This window comes from Bos mutus, chromosome 1 (genome assembly GCF_027580195.1).
Source record: "Bos mutus isolate GX-2022 chromosome 1, NWIPB_WYAK_1.1, whole genome shotgun sequence".
NCBI classification, from domain to species: Eukaryota; Metazoa; Chordata; class Mammalia; order Artiodactyla; family Bovidae; genus Bos; species Bos mutus.
Window position 1 is genome coordinate 142962697 of NC_091617.1, and position 16385 is coordinate 142979081.

At 58.4% G+C, this 16385-nt stretch overlaps 1 protein-coding gene across 1 annotated transcript; it reads left to right on the forward strand.

Annotated features, from left to right (window-relative positions):
- The first annotated feature begins 226 nt into the window (after nucleotides 1-226).
- GATD3 (glutamine amidotransferase class 1 domain containing 3) lies at nucleotides 227-9001 on the forward strand. The gene is made up of 7 exons (XM_070376886.1): nucleotides 227-422; nucleotides 650-702; nucleotides 2234-2347; nucleotides 3153-3272; nucleotides 5240-5332; nucleotides 7784-7939; nucleotides 8464-9001. The coding sequence occupies exons 1-7, from the start codon at nucleotides 264-266 to the stop codon at nucleotides 8591-8593; spliced, it is 825 nt and encodes a 274-aa protein (XP_070232987.1). The 5' UTR covers nucleotides 227-263; the 3' UTR covers nucleotides 8594-9001.
- The last annotated feature ends 7384 nt before the right edge of the window (nucleotides 9002-16385 follow it).

Here is a 16385-nt window from a genome sequence, read left to right on the forward strand (position 1 = left end):
CAGTCAGGTGACGCCAGTCAGGTTGAGGCCTTATGGCGACACTGAAGTTAACTTTCCGGAACCGGTATCTCAGCACGTTATTTCTCGGGGGCTGCGACCCTGCGTCGTCCCGCCCCGGGAAAACCGGCGCGGAGCTGCGACAGCGCTCGAGACCGCGCAGACCACTTGGGACCACCTGCGCTCGCGGGGCGGAGCCCGACTCCCGGGCTACTGCGCAGGCGCGGCCCCGCCCACCGTGACCTGTGACCCTGTTCTTGCGCAGCATGGCGGCGTTCAGGGCTCTGGCGGCGGCAAGGCTGGCGGTGACCCCCGGGTTCGCGCCGCGTCCCGGCCTGTGGCCGCTGCCCTTCGGCGGACCGGTGCCCTCCTCGCGCGCGGCCCTCCACGCCTCCGCGCCGCGCCCCGGGCCCAGGGTTGCAGTGGTGAGCGGACGGGGGCACCTGGGGAGATTGGAACTTGGGGCCGTGGGGGCCGAGCGCCAAGGTCCGCCTTCCCACCGTCTCTGCCCGCGGTCGGCTCCTCTGCACCCACGCCCTCCCTCGGCTATCCAGCCCTTCCCCGCCCCCGAAGTCGTCCTTTACCCACGTTGGAGGCGGTCGGCCGCCCGGCGGACCCCTTGACCCTGGTGACCGGCCCTCCATCCCCGCAGGTGCTGTCTGGATGCGGGGTCTATGATGGAACCGAGCTCCACGAGGCCTCATCGTAAGCCCCCGGGCGGCTCACCCTCGGGAGGGCCGGTCCCCCTTTTCCTGAACCGTCTGGAGAAACCTTACTGCTGGTTAGAAAGGCAGAGACCATGGTGGACGCGAAGGAAAACGTTTGAAATCATGCATGTGAAATACAGGGAGACAAAAAATAAGCTTTTTAGCGTCACCTCTGATGTTGTCACCCAGCAGTAAACACCCTCTCCCCTCCTGTTTTTCCACACCCCTGTGTTACACACGTTGGAATCACAAGATTCTGTGTTTTGGAGATCAAGCTCCATCCCGTGTTTACAGTGTGATTGTTAAGGGTGGTGCAGTGACCTCACTGTTGGAGAAGGCAATGGCAACCCACTCCAGTACTCTTGCCTTGGAAGTCCCATGGCCAGAGGAGCCTGGTGGGCTGCAATCCATGGGGTCGGGAAGAGTCGGACATGACTTAGCGACTTCACTTTCACTTTTCACTTTCATGCATTGGAGAAGGAAATGGCAACCCACTCCAGTATTCTTGCCTGGAGAATCCCAGGGATGGGAGCCTGGTGGACTGCCGTCTATGGGGTCGCACAGAGTCGGACACGACTGACGTGACTCAGCAGCAGCAATGACCTCACTGTAGACAGGTGTTACTGGTGTAGCCTGTCAGTTGTTACCAAGTAGTTTATATTTTGGCTTTTTATTTATTTGAGAAGTTACTGTGAGCAGGACTGAAGAGGCTGTGAGATTCAAAGTTAGTTGGACGGGAGAGTTAGATAGTGGTTAGAGAACACACCCCCCCCCGCCAAGCCTGGGACCTCACTGGCCCCAGAGGACCCTGACGCTGGTGTGTGCACTGAGCCCTCCCATTGTGGGTGGCCAGCGTGTGCTGGTATTGGCTGGACAGGGAGTGAATTTCATGGGTCGAATGTACACGAGGTCTGAGGAGTGGAGACCAGATCCAGGGATTCCCAGCCCTACCAGGAGATGGCTGTGATCTCTCTTGAGGTCATGCTCTCATGCCACCTCCTTCCCTGGAAGGGGGTGGTGACAGCCCTGCCAGGGATGGATCACAAGCCAGTGTTTGGGCTTGGGCTGGCACCAAGCAGCCCTGGGCAACGCTGCTATCATCAGCAGCTCCCAGGATGCCTGCGTGTCTTCCTGCCTCCCACCCCCATGAGGGGAAGGTTGAGGGGACCAGGACCACCAGAAGCCCTCCTCAAACCCTCGAGCTGGCCTGTGGGAGGACAAGTGCCCAGAGGCCGCCTGGGAACCCAGACATCCAGGCAGTGACCACAGCTGGTCGCCCGTCCCCACACCCTGGTTTGTAGAAGGAGCTTGGGCACTGGCTGCTCTCCTCCAGGTCAGTGACGGCGACTCACATGGAGGGCGTTTGGGTTGTTCGCGAGCCAGCTATAGCTATTTTCAGACCAAGGAGACTTAAGCTGTGTGAGGAGTGTGCACCTATCAGTCAGCTGAAACCCTGTGTTTACAAACACCTGTGGGCAGGAAAGGTTGGGCTGGGCACAGGTCAGTCTGGTCTGATTCCCCCCATGCAGGATCCTGGTCCACTTGAGCCGCGGGGGTGCCGAGGTCCAGATCTTCGCCCCTGATGTCCCTCAGATGCACGTGATTGACCACATCAAGGGACAGCCTTCCGAGGGCGAGACCAGGTACGAGCTCTCTGCCTCATCCCTCAGTGAGGACGGGGCGGGTTGAAACTCCCTGAGAGCCCACCCACAGTTGCTTCGTCTTAGCTGTGAGCCGAGTCCGTGTTCAGGTGGACTTCACAGCAGTGGTCCTGGGCTTGTCCCGGGCCTCGGGGTGTTCTCGCTTCTTGCGCTACAGAAACATTGAAGGCGGGTCTCTGCAGTGAGCTCTCATACCTGCCTCTGACCGAAGGCGTGTGTGTTCCTTTGGCCTTGAACCTCATCCACCCACCTGGGCCCCAGATATCTGTGAGCAACTCCCACCAGCGTTTCTGTTCTGAGGGCGTGCAGCCCTGCTCTCGGATTCCGTCCTGCCTGGGCTATGGGGTGATGGCCCCTGGAGGCTGTGTTTCCCAGGTGCCCTCAGGCCAGGGTGTGGACAGTGAGGGACGGGGTGGTGGGAAGGAAGCGTGGTGCCCTCTCCTGGGATTGAGGGCCCCAGGTGAGGACCCTGGCCCTGGGCTGCCCACAGGGTGGGAAGAAGTTCCCTCAAAGTCACCTCTTAACACTCCGCCCACAGTTCCGTCCCATCTGCTCTCTTCACTGAGCGCCACCTGGTGGCCCTGCCTGACGCTGGTGTCTGAGTGACCAGGTGTAGTGGTTCTGAGCACCATTTGACAGGGTCTGGAGACTGAGTGGTCCCTGTCACCGTGTGGCCTGTGAGCCGGAAGGATGGGTCCTCTTGGTCATGGCAGCTCCACCCCACCCCCATCCATGCTGAGGGATGGACTGTCCGCACTGGCCCTTTGGGGCCTCTGCTCTTCCCTAGGAACGTTCTGACTGAGTCGGCGAGGATCGCACGAGGCAAGATCACTGACCTGGCCAAGCTCACTGCCGTCAACCACGATGCGGCCATCTTCCCCGGGGGCTTCGGGGCCGCCAAAAACCTGTATGTGTTGCTGCTTGGGCTCTCCTCCTTTTCCCTCGGGGCGTTGGGTGGGGACACGATGGTGACAGGAGCAGCTGTGGGGGGACAGTGATGATGTAGCTGCCCCAGGACAGGGGACCCCAGAGGGAGGAGGCTCCCGGACCAGGCCATCAGGCGTGGAGTTGGGAGGCCACTCCCTGGAGCTGTTCCCCACAGACACCCGCCCTCCTGTGGACCTTGCAGTGGGGCCATTTGGAGCACGGTCCTGATGAGGCCGGGCACCCTGTTCTTTCTGCCCCGTGGGGAACCAGAGGGTAACTGGGCCTCGAGCCGGGAGGCCGTCATGACCGCAGCCGTGACGTGTTTTGGCTTTCAGGTCCTCTTTCTGTTCTCCGTTCCTTTAACTCTCTTCTCCACGTTTCATGGAAGTCCTCTTACGCTGGCCTCGCGGGCCCAGCACATCCCTTCCGCCTTGCGTAGGGCTGCTGCTCCCATGACGGAGGGGCTCACTGCAGCTGGGGCTGTGCCAGGAGGCACCAGACAGGTGTGCCCACTGCTCTGGGGCTCCAGCGCGGTGCACTGTGCCCAACACCACCATTCTCCTCCGTTGAGCCGTTCACTTGTGGTGGTTCTGCTGCAGCACGATGGCCTCCCAGTTGGCGCTGTGCCCGGGTGCTGTGCCCCCAGAAGCGAGAGCAGAGGTGCTTCTATTCCGAGTCTATCCCTGCCCTCGGCCCTTCACCTCCAGGCTCCCCTCTGCTCGCGGACGTCCCTGGAGAGCCTCCTCTCTCCACATTCCCAGCAGTTTCCACAGTCCTTCCTTCGCACTCCTGCTACACCTCGTGTCCACTGCCTCTCCACGGCGAGCCTTGGGGTGCTCTCCACCGTCTCTGTGCTCCCGAGCCTCTTGGCAGGAGGTAGTAGGTCTCGTCTGCGTCAGCTGGGCTTGTCCGCCTGGTGGGACCAGGCTTCCATCTCTGAAGAATGCCTGGATTCACAGAGCCTGCCCCAGTCCCTAGACCCTGCCCAGTCTGAGGGCAGCGGCACCAGTGTGTCCTTGTGTGTGTGCCGGGGAGGGGGTTGGGGTTGTGTCCCTGGTGTGGCTCACGACCTGCCTCAGGTGACTTAGCGGTCGTGAGGAAGCGGGGCCTCGGGTCAGCATCCTTGTCTGAGCTCACAGACCCCGGGGAGCTCTGTCTGACCTTTCCAGAAGAAAGGCCAGCTCCTTGCCAGTGGTCTGTGCAATACACATGGGGCAGCAGGCGAGCTCAGTGTGACCCATTCCCTGTGGAACCCCGGTTCTTCCAGCAGGGGACCCCAGGACCCCTCTCCAGCACCGCTGCCAACTCTGTTTTCCACGAGATTTACACACATGTCTTAAAAATCCAGTAAGATGGTAGCCTCTTGTTCTGCACCTTGTATTTTTCAGTTAAAGCTGCGACTTGTCCCTTAACAGGTGCCGTACATGCAGATCCCATCATGTAGTGACGGGCTGACGAGACTCCGGGACTCTTTATCACTTGTGGGGGTTTAGCTGATGTGCATTTGGTTAAAGTGTAAAGTCCGACCCGTTTTGAGGCTCTCACACAGCCTGAGAGCCTACCAGGGCAGAGGCCTTGACCACATGAGCCTGGCAGAGGGGGCTCGTGGCAGAGACTGCTGTGGCGTCGCCAGGTCTGAGCCCACCTGCTGGAGGGGGACCATCCAGACCCTCGGTGCTCTTGTCCTGTGAAGAAGACGGGTCATGTTTGACTTGACTCTCATCCCTGTTAGTGATACGCAGGCTCCGTCGTGGGTTTCAGACCAGTGGCACTTGCTGCTGCTCCGGGGCTGACTGAGCAGACGGCTGAGCACCCACACGTGTGTGCACACATGTCACTTCTTCAGCTGCTGAGAAGCTGACGAAGCACTCGGGATCCAGGAGGGGGTGCTCCCCAGGCCGGCGGAGGTGGAGCCCCGAGGTCTGAGGAGTCCTCTTCTCGTGGCAGGAGCACATTTGCCGTGGATGGGGGCACCTGCAAGGTCAACAGAGACGTAGAGCGCGTGCTGAAGGAGTTCCACCAGGCTGGAAAGCCCATTGGGTAGGTGTGGCTGGGAGGGCCGGCCATAGCCGGGTGGTGGGAGGGCCGTGGTGGAGCCCGCGGCGTGGCCATGCCGGGTCCCCCAGCCAGGAGCTGGGCTTGGAGCCGTGTGGTTTTGGAAACTCTCGGCCCTTTACTCACCGTAACTCAGGGGATTTTGTGTGAGTTCACAAAGCCTTCCAGCTCTGAGAATTCTGAAGTTGTGTGGTTGCATTAGTGTTTCTGGGTGACATAACAGAGAGGGGAGAGGCTGAGTCTGTCCATGTCTAGAAGGTTCCCTGGTCCTGCTCTGGCCCTAGGCTAGCTGGCCTGTCCTTCCTGGAGCCACAGCCACCCTGAGCACCATGCTGGCCCCTGTGACACAGCTGAGCTGCTTTGGGGACTAGATCCTGTGGCGGTCGCACACTGGGCCGACATTCAGGGCCAGCCACTCCTCACCGCCTGGTCCTTGGTCTTCGGTCCTGGTCCCAACAGACTGGCTATAACTCACACCAGGAGGCTCTCAGGGACAAGAAATGGCCATGTCATCATCAGACTTGCTCATCAGGCTGTCCTGTTCACGAGCATCCCCAGGGGGCTCCTTGGTTCTGCTTTATTGAGACAGTGGTGCTGGAGCGCATGGGTCTTGTGGGATGGGATCATCCCTGAGTGGGGAAGTCCTCCCAGGAGCACAGTGGTGCACAAACGCATTGAAAGCAAGATTTGCCAGTCCTCCATCACACAGCTGCTTGCTGCTTTATCTCGGCCAACTGGAGAAGGAGGTATAGAGTGCTCAGTCTGGAGGAAGCACGGAGGCTGGAGAGGACAGCCTACCAAGGGTTCAACGTCCAGGACACACATCCTGCTGCGCCAGCGGCCATAGCTCCGGAGGGCATGTGCCCGTACAACACCTCTGCCCCAGACCCTGGATGCTCTGACTGCCCGTGGGAGGCGGTGCCGAGCAATTGCAGAGCCCAGCTGATCAGCCCTGGCGCCTCGCTGAGGCAGGGCCTCGCGCTCTTTCTCTTAAGAATTCGATGGCACGACGAACAGGACGGGTCCCCAGCAGACTGACCACCTCCCGGCAGGCGCACCTCCACCTCCCAGTGGGCACTCCTGCTCCAGTGAGCAGACGCCTCAGCCGAGCTGCATGGGAGCCGGGGGGAGGCGCAGGGTGGGGACATGGCCCTGTGCTGGCTGCCAGGTCACTCTGGGCAGCTCTGTTCGGGGCCTCCTACAGCAGCTCGCCCGTTTGTTTCTGTGAGTGGCCGTGTCGTTTGACCGTGAGCGAATGCCCTTTCTAGGTCAGGGCTCTTCACATCCTGCTTCCAAGCCGCCTGCCCATCACTCCTCGGCCTGCTCGTCAGAATTACGGACGGTGTAGGGGTGCAGCCAGCTTTGTGCCAGGCCTCTGCATTCATCCCCGCACTGCAGGAGCCCCTGGAAGCCTGCACCTCGGCATCGCCTGCTGAGTTAGGTGCCTATGACCTGGTGACACGACAGGCCCCCAGGGCGCTGGTTCCGATGACACTCACCTGGTCCAGGCAGCAGGGATTTCTCTTGTTTCCAGATGCTGGGGTACCAATTAGTGAGTGTGAAGATTATATTCTTATGACGTTTTATGACAGGGAGTGCACGCTTGGTCTTAAGGTCAGCTCAGGACCAGATGAACAGGTGGGGAGGTGGGGCACAGCCCCTTGGGGGCATTTGGGCCCCAGGGGAGTGGGGCTGGCCAGGCCCGGAGCTGCTGTGGCAGGTGTCACGCGTGCTGTCTTGGGGAGCAGGGCACTGGTGCAGCCCTGGCTCCCGTGGGCCTCAGTGTTTGCTGATCCAGGGGCTCAGGAGCTGCCAGTTGGAAGCCCCCCGATGAAGAGCAGGACCTCAGAGCAGGCACCCACGTGGCAGGTGTCCCCATGAACCTGCTGGGCGCCTCTGGGGACAGCCTGCTCTGTGGGGCAGGGGTGGGCTCGGCCTGCTGCTAGGACAGGGCCCTCGCCTCCCCTCAACAGGCCAGGCGAGGCTGCTGGTTGGACCACGTTCCCCAGGCCCTGCTCTCTCTCCAGAGAAGGAGGTCGGGTTGGAGCCGGTCAGTACTGTACGGCTTCTCTGCGCTGTGTGATAAACCGGCCAAAAGCCTTGGCCAGAGACAGTGCTCCCATGTACGGTCTGCTCCCCGGGACACGGGACGCTGCCGGGCGCCTGGTGCACGTGTGGCAGCCAGGGCCTCAGCTGACTGCCCCCCAAGGCTCCCCAGCCTGGCGCCGGGCCCTCCACTGCCCCACGCTCCGCAGGTGTCAGTCACGCGGGCAGCCCGGGGTTGGGGTCAGACTGCAGCCCTCGGAGCCGGCAGAGCCCACGGCACGGGGGTCACGCTCCTTTCTGAGGCTCACTGTGTTCCCCAGGTGCCTCACTGTGCCCTGGGCCAGGCGGCCACGTGTGGTCCTGAGCTGACCCCTTCTCGTCCCCTTTCAGCTTGTGCTGCATCGCTCCCGTGCTCGCGGCCAAAGTGCTCAGAGGCGTCGAGGTCACTGTGGGCCATGAGCAGGAGGAAGGCGGCAAGTGGCCACATGCCGGGACCGCGGAGGTCATCAAAGCTCTGGGTGCCAAGCACTGTGTCATGGGCGTGACCATATCCTTCCAACAGCCTGCGTGGTGTGGGGACCCCCTCCGGCCCCTCGGGGCTGCTCTGGGGCACTGCAGGGCGTGGGTGCCCAGGGCACCTGAGTGATGGGTGTGGCAGAGAGGCTGATGGCTCTCCTGCGCAGTGGCTTTGTTCCCATGTCCCCGCAGTGGTGCCCGCTGACCTCAGCGCACCTCAGACTCGGGCTTCGTGGGTGGGTCGAGGAGACGGTCTTGGGCTCATGGCGGGGGTGGGGGTGGGGGTGGCTGTGTGGTGTGGAGATGCCCTGCAGCAGGCCCCTCAGTGGCTTGCCACTGGGATGCAGGTCAGGAAGCAGCGCTCTGTTCGTGGAGTCTCAGCAGCTCGCTGGCTGGTCTCGGGTCTTTGCTGAAGCAGCGCAGTCAGTGCCAGAAGCCCCTTCCAGGTGCTGTTGCAGGGCGAGAGGGGGATGCACTTCTGGGGGCACGGGGTGGCGCTGGACACCAGATCATCCTGGTCCTGCCTGCGGGTGTTTTTCCATAACCTGTGTGCACGAGGCTCACGTGGACCAGAAGAACAAGGTGGTCACAACCCCAGCCTTCATGTGCGACACTGCCCTCCACCATATCCACGACGGCATCGGCGCCATGGTGCGGAAGGTGCTGGAGCTCTCTGGCCGCTGAGGCCTCGGCACAGGCCCGCCCAGCTCCCCGCACAGCCACCCTCCCGCCGGCCTGGGACCTTGCAGGGGCTGACTCTTTGCTTAAACATGTAGGCATCGTCTCTGTAAGGAGGCCACTTCTCACACACTCGCGGCTGGGAGGCTGACGTGAGAGATTCCCTCAGCAAGGAGGGACGGGTGGCAGGGCCCACCCTCTGAGGAGCGCTGGCTACTTGCTCTGCAGGCTCAGGCTTCAGCTCGAGTCTGCTCTTCAGCACAAGCAGCAGTTGAGGCGACGCCAGGCTGAGGTCAGGCTCGCTTCAGGGCACCTTATGTAGCGTTTGGAAGAAACATTTTTGAAGCTTACAAATCTCATATTTAGAAAACCAAAATACCATCTCATCGGTAATTAAAGATTCTCTCACCTGGAGTAGACGTGTCCTGATTAGAACGACCTGCAGCTTTTCTAGAGCAGCAGGCCATCGCCTGGGAGGGTAAACTTGTATCCAAAACAGATAAGGACGCCCCGTCCAGGCCTGAGCCCGCAAATGAGGGGCGGCCCGCGTGAGCACCTCACCTTGGGCTCAGGTCTGCTCCTTTCAGGAAGGAAGGGTGGGCACTGGGGGTGGTGCCCTGAGCAGGGGGGCAAGGGGACCGGGACGTGAGGGCGGAGCCATGAAGTGTGAGCTGTGCCGGCTGGCACCCTCCTCTGAGCGGGGGTGGTGTCTGTCCCGGGACAGAGCCCAGGGCTCCGCTCATGACAGCACAGCCCTGCCCGCCTGTCCTTAGGGACCGCCGCTCAGTGCCGCCACGTCCCCGCCTGGTCCCGAGAAGGCTGCTGGACCCAGTCCACACTGAGCTGTGTCTGGGTGGCCTGGGCAGGGGCCTGGACAGGCCCCCCACCCCACATCAGGTACAACGCGCCCCCTAGCGGCTGTCTGGGTTCTTGGGTAGCGTGGGTGGGGCAGGGGCCTGCGGAAGGCTCGGTGGAGCCTGAGTCCATGCCTGCCCAGTCCCCTCAGCGCCCCCGTGTCTCGTGTCCGCCGTTCTTTCCTCCCCGAGAACTCGTTCTCTGGTTGCCTGTCGTCCTCCCACGAGGCTGGGTCCCCTGGGACACAAGCCCCTGGGCCCGCTTGGGGCCACCAGCCTGGCTGGCCAGGACTGTCCTGCCCCAGGCAGCTGCAGAGGGCTCGCAGGGCCTGCGGAGGTCAGGGAGCTGAGGGTGACAACTCCTCCTACGGAGCTTGTTTACGGACAATTTCACTACAAATGTGTGTGTGCCGTTGAGTGCCTGCGTATGCACGTCGCACAGTGCAGAGTCAGGCGTGCATCTCCCCTTGCTGCCTGCGTTTCTGTCCTGAGGAAGAGCTTCCTCCCCAGGAAGGAAGTCACGTTCTCCTGTGCTTCCGCTGAAACCTGGGTCTGCTGTTACTCTGCGTCCGTGTTAGGTCAGTGGTTGGTCTGGAACTCTCTGCTCTGCATTCCATCCTTCTCTTCCAGAAATCCCGGGGCCATGCCCACGGAGCAGCGTGGTGTGGCGGCCTGAGAAACATCACCACGAGGCCACCAGGGGCCCTGCTTGCTCGGGTTCATCCCACGACTGGGGGCGAGGCTGTGGGCTGTGGAGCTTCAGTGTCCAAGGGGTGGGGCCCCTGGATTTCTCCTCTGCTGCCACCTGCCGTGAACTGCCCAGAGTGCAGGTGACCAGGGAGGGCAGGGAGAGCTCATGAGAAAGCCCCCCAAGGACGTTGGTGTGGTCACTGGGTGTTGTCATGTGGTTCCTCGTTGTCTGCGCTGGACTCTTCCACACAAAGCACGTGGGTGTCAGGTCCAGGTGCCAGCCATCACGCTGTCGTGTGGGCTGTGCATCTGCCTGTTTAGCCGTGGTTCCAGCCGTAGGAGGGGTCCTCAACTAGGGGCCTAGGTCAGGCAGCAAGACCAGCGAAGAACGTGGCTCTGGAAATACATCTGAGACATTTAGAAGCCCTGGAGGGACCAGCAAACCAGAGCCAGAGGGAGTCCAGGCACGAGTCCAGTTGACAAGGACTGAGTGCCTGCCTCATGCCAGGCAGTGTCCCCTGGCTGGGGTGCAAGGGGCAGGGATATGTGCGGCAAGAGGGCCGCCAGGGAGGGGACGGTCACCATCTGAGCAGGGTTGACGGCAGAGAGAGCAGGTGGCTGTGTGTGAAGAGCGGTCCTGGCAGGAGTGGCATGCAGGGGCCCAGCAGGGCACTGATGGTGGGAGGCGCTGGTGCGGCAGAGCTGCGGGTCCCTGGAGGCTTCTTGACAGGAGGCGGCCACCAGGGGCGCTGCAGAGCCATCCTCAGGCCTGGTGCTGGCTCCAGGGTTGACCCCGCCCGGTGGGCAGCCTCCCCAAGCCGCTTCCTCCCGCACCCCAAGGGCAGGGCTTGTCATTTCTCCCCAAGGCCCTCCTGGCCCCCGCTGTCTCTCCCTGTCCCCCTGTCTGGGCCCCTTCGTGGACACCTCCTCACCACACCTCCAGTCCCTTCTACCTGGAGAGCCTGCTTCTGGACTACCAGCCCCTCGGCCCTCAGCTCCCTGCCCAGTGTCGCCCTGCTGAGGACTTGCCTGCTGTCTGGCTGAGGTGGTGCCCCCTGGTTTGCTGCCTTGCACTCTTGGTTTGTGACCCGTGTGTGTGTGTGTGTGCGCACGCCCACGTGTACATGCCTGTGCACACGCATATGCATGTTCTCATCACTGGCTTGTCAGTGGTCCTGTCCACAAGGACTCAGAGCTCCGAAAGAGAAGACACTGGACTGCTCCTCGGTCTCCCCTGGACCAGGCTGTGAGCTTACTAGTGGGCACCGGAAGCTGCGCAGCTTGCTGGCCGGGGTGGGGCTCACATGGAGGCCCTGGTACTGCCCTCAGCCTGCCCCAGGCCTGCCCCGTGGCCCCTCCGCTTGACAGACCTGCTTTTCCGCAGCTTCCTCTTCCTGCAGGACTTCCTGTGATAACATGGTTCTCTGTTTGTCTTACACAGATTTATTTTTCATCTCAGTCTTTAGTTTGCAGGAAGGTTGATGGGAAGGTACAGGGTTCCCACCTCCCATGCACACAACCTCCCCCTCTGTCAGCAACCCCACCAGATGTGCAGCTGCTACAGCTGAGAGGCCTGCACTGATGCCCCGCCCGCCCGAGTCCACAGTGTGCCCGGGGGTCACTCCTGGTGGTGGACGGCCTGTGTGTCGAGATGCACGTGTGATGACGTGTGATACCATGACATGTGTAATGACAGTGATACCATGGTAGTGTCATACAGATGGGTTTGCTCTAAAACAGCTCCACCTGGGCAGCCCTCCCAGCCTTCTCCTGGCAGCCTCTGATCTTACTGTCTCCAGAGTTGGGCCTTGTCCAGAATGCTGTGCAGTTGGAAGCAGTCTGTAGCCTTTTCAGACCGGCTTCTTTCACGTACTGTATTCGTTAAGGTTCCTCTAGGCCTTGACTTGGTGGCTCATTTCTTCTTGGTGCTGAAACGATACTCCATGGTCAGAATGGACCCGTTGTTTATCCCTTTACCACCTGAAGGGCATCTTGTTTGCTCCCAAGTTTTGGCAGTTGTGAAAAAAAAGCTGCTGTAGATGTGTGTGTGCAGGTGTTTTGTGTGGACACAGTTTTGAGCTCCTTTGGGTAAACCCCCAGGAGCACAACTGCTGGATTGTACGGTGGGAGTATTTCAGTTTGAAAGAGACCTCAGTGTGTCCCTCACGATGGCTGTGGCGTTCCGCACGCCCTCCAGCAGTGAGGGAGGGCACCGCGCCCTCCCTGGCCTTGGGTGTGTCACGTGTGGGCTTTCGGCCCCACAAGAGCCACTGTTTCCGTTTTCCTCCTGATGATGCGTGACGTGGCGAATCTCTTCATAGGCTCGTTTGCCACGTGTGCATCTTCAGTGAGGTATGTTTTCAGATCTCTTGTCCACTTTAAAATCTGTTGTTCATTTACTTTGTGTTATGTTTTAAGAATTGGTATGTTTTGGATAACAGCCCTTTCTCAGATACGTCTTCTGTAATTATCTCAGTCTGTGGCTTTTCTCGGGAGAAGGCAGTGGCACCCTACTCCAGTACTGTTGCCCGGAAAATCCCATGGATTCCTAGTGCAGTCCATGGGGTCGCTAAGAGTCAGACACGACTGAGCGACTTCACTTTCACTTTCCACTTCCATGCATTGGAGAAGGAAATGGTAACCCACTCCAGTGTTCTTGCCTGGAGAATCCCATGGACGGAGAAGCCTGGTAGGCTGCAGTCCATGGCGTCGCACAGAGTCGGACACGACTGAAGCGACTTAGCAGCAGCAGCAGCAGTGGCTTTTCTCATTCTCCTGATCGTATCTTTGTAGAGCAGAAATGTTTGTGCTGTACATTGTGTGTACAGCTGAGCTGTTTCAAATCCTAAGAGATGATGCTATTCAAGTGCTGCACTCATAATGCCAACAAATTTGGAAAACTCAGTGGTTGTTACTGGAAAAGGTTGACTGGAAAAGGTCAGTTTTCAATCCAATCCCAAAGAAAGGCAATGCCAAAGAATGTTCAAACTATTGTACAGTTGCACTCATCTCACACACTAGCAAAGTAATGCTCAAAATTCTCCAAGCTAGGCTTCAACAGTACGTGAACTGATAACTTCCAGATGTTCAAGCTGGATTGAGAAAAGGCAGAGGAACCAGAGATCAAATTGCCAGTATTTGTTGGATAATACAAAAAGCAAGAGAGTTCCAGAAAAACATCTACTTCTGCTTTATTGAGTATGCTAAAGCCTTTTACTGTGGATCACAACAAACTGGAAAATTTTTCAAGAGATGGGAATACCAGACCACCTGACCTGCCTCTTGAGAAACCTATATGCAGGTCAGGAAGCAACAGTTAGAACTGGACATGGAACAACAGACTGGTTCCATATTGGGAAAAGAGTACATCAAGGCTGTATATTGTCACCCTGCTTGTTTAATTTATATGCAGAGTACATCATGAGAAATGCTGGGTTGCATGAAGCACAGGCTGGAATCAAGATTGCCAAGAGAAACATCGATAACCTCAGATATGCAGATGACCATCCTTATGGTATAAAGTGAAGAGGAACTAAAGAGCTTCTTGATGAAAGTGAAAGAGGAGAATTAAAAAGCTGGCTTAAAACTCAACATTCAAAAAATGAAGATCATGGCATCTGGTCCCATCACTTCATGGCAAATAGATGGGGAAACAATGGAAACAGTGACAGACTTTATTTTCTTGGGCTCCAAAATCACTGCAGATGGTGACTGCAGCCATGAAATTAAAAGATGCTTGCTCCTTGGAAGAAAAGCTATGACCAACCTAGACAGCATATTAAAAAGCAGAGCCATTACTTTGCTGACAAAGGTCCATCTAGTCAAAGCTATGGTTTTTCCAAGTTTTCATGTATGGATGTGAGAGTTGGACCATAAAGAAAGCTGAGTGCTGAAGGATTGATGCTTTTGAACTGTGGTGTTGGAGAAGACTCTTGAGTCCCTTGGTTTGCAAGGAGATCAAACCAGTCAATCCTAAAGGAAGTCAGTCCTGAATATTCATTGGAAGGACTGATGCTGAAGCTGAAGCTCCAATACTTTGGCCACCTGATGTGAAGAACTGACTTACTGGAAAAGACCCTGATGCTGGGAAAAATTAAAAGCAGGAAGAGAAGGGGATGACAGAGGATTAAATGGTTGGATGGCGTTACCAGCTTGATGGACATGAGTCTGAACAAACTCCGGGAGTTGGTGATGGACAGGGAAGTGTGGTGTGCTGCAGTTCATGGGGTTGCAAAGAGTCAGACATGACAGAGCAACTGAACTGAACTGAACAAACCACTGGACCACCAGGGAAGCACCCCCCTCCCCCGGCCTTTTAATAGCTAAGTAAATTCTGCCTTGATGTGAATTGAAGATGAATTTCAAAAGTGGGGCATAAGGATTCAGAATGCATCATTCCAAAACCGAGACCCACACACACGGGCTTACACAGGGGAGGGGTTCCTGAGCTTGCCCTGGAGGATTCTGGGAGTGAGCTGGCCTCAGGTGAAGTTGCCAATGGTCAAGTCCCTTTTCCTCATCAGCCCTGTGTGGCTGGTGTCTCCTTATACCAGGGACTCCCGTGCCCTCGACCGCCCTACTGGGGAGGGTCTCGAGTTAGCAGCTCAAGTCCTGAGGGTCACACTGACCCAGCGCTGGCCCAGCTCACCAGAGTCCCCCCAACCAGTTATGCCATATGCATGCCTGCAGGCCTGGGCTCCAAGGATCTGGAGAAGGGGGCTCACTGGGCAGAGGGCCCTGCAGCCGGGTTGCTTGGTGAGTCCACAGTGAAAGGAGTGGTGAGGGGCTTCAGGAGTCACCAATGTAAAAATCCAAAGCCATTGTTCATCCAAGAGAGAACCAGAACAGTCTCACAGGGAATAAATGCCCAAGGTGTTGTGTGTGCTGGGGGGCTCTTCTATGTGTGGACTGGAGCTCCCCGGGGGGCAACAGGTGTTTCCAGAACAGGCCTCCCCAGCGAGGCAGGCCCGGCTCCCTGGAAGCTCTGCGGTCAGGTCCAGTGGCCCCACGCCCGTCCTCAGGAAACACAGGTTGGGTGTTTTGGATTTCCAGGAGGGTAGACGTTTGGCATGAGCTTGAGTGCTGGAGGAGTCCAGGTGCTCCACGTCCACTGGAGCTGCCAGAGGGAGGTCCTTGCTGGCCTCTCTGTCCTGTGGGCATGTGAGCCCTATGCCCAATGCCAGAGGGAGGTCCGTGCTGGCCTCTGTGTGCTGTGGGCACATGAGTCCTGTGACCACCAGCAGCACCCCACCCCCCAACCCAGGGCACTACTGGGCAAAGAATAGTGTTTGGTCTGCATCTTCATCCCTTCTCCTGCATGACCACAGGCAAATCTCATGACTGCTGAGGCCACAGAGAAATGGAGGTGACAGCGCCTGCTCATGGGGGCTTTTGAGGACTTGGGCTGTGTGTGGTTGAGTGTGTACATACATGTGCACAAGTGTGTACATGCATGTATAGGGTATATGTGTACAAGTATGTGCATGTGTGTATAGGGTATATGCACACAAGTGTGTGCAGATAGGCGTGTACATGCATGTTGGTGTGTCATGTGAGTGTGCACAGACAAATAGGCATGTGTGGTTCTGTGTGTGGTGCGGGTACATATACGTGTGTTGGTGTGTGTGTTGTGTGCATTAATGTGTGCATAGATGCCAGGGAGATGCCAGTTTGCATAAACAATAATTATTATTTTTGTTATTAATAGCATATTACTGCAGGAGTGCCAGTTTTTATTTTTGTTATTATTACATAGCATGAGTTACCTTCTTAGAAAACCACTGCAGCCATAAGAAAACAACCACCACTCAGTCACTTGAGCCCTGAACTTCACTGCCAGGGGCAGCAGAACCTTGTGTGGGGAACGGGTGGGATGTCACTTCTGACCTCAGGGCCCAGCTGCCCCTGTTGCTATGACAACAGCAGCCCAGGGTCCCACCCCCAAGAAAGGCTTTCGCAGCTCCTGAGGGCCTGGCTGTGTGGGTCCCCACCTCTGCCTGGAGGGGAGGGTGACTCAGGGGGTTGGTGTGCTGAAACAGGAAGCCAGGAATGTCCTGACAACACAGGGTTGGACGGGGGAGGGGCGCTGCTTTTAAAGGCAGAGGTCAGTGATTTACTCCTGAGGTGGTGGGGCCTGACCCAGCCCACAGGGCCCAGCCTCCTGCCTTGGCCTGGGGACTGTGGGCCTTGGGGCCTCGCAGTGCTCAGTTTGGAGCTCCACTGCTGATCCCTGCCCACGATTCCCACGTGGAGAC

Coding starts and splice junctions, on each gene's coding strand:
- GATD3 (XM_070376886.1), top strand. CDS start 264: ATGGCGGCGTTCAGGGCTCTGGCGGCGGCAAGGCTGGCGGTGACCCCC. Junction 5,333..7,783: donor CAGGCTGGAAAGCCCATTGG/GTAGGTGTGGCT, acceptor GTCCCCTTTCAG/CTTGTGCTGCATCGCTCCCG. Junction 7,940..8,463: donor CACTGTGTCATGGGCGTGAC/CATATCCTTCCA, acceptor AACCTGTGTGCA/CGAGGCTCACGTGGACCAGA.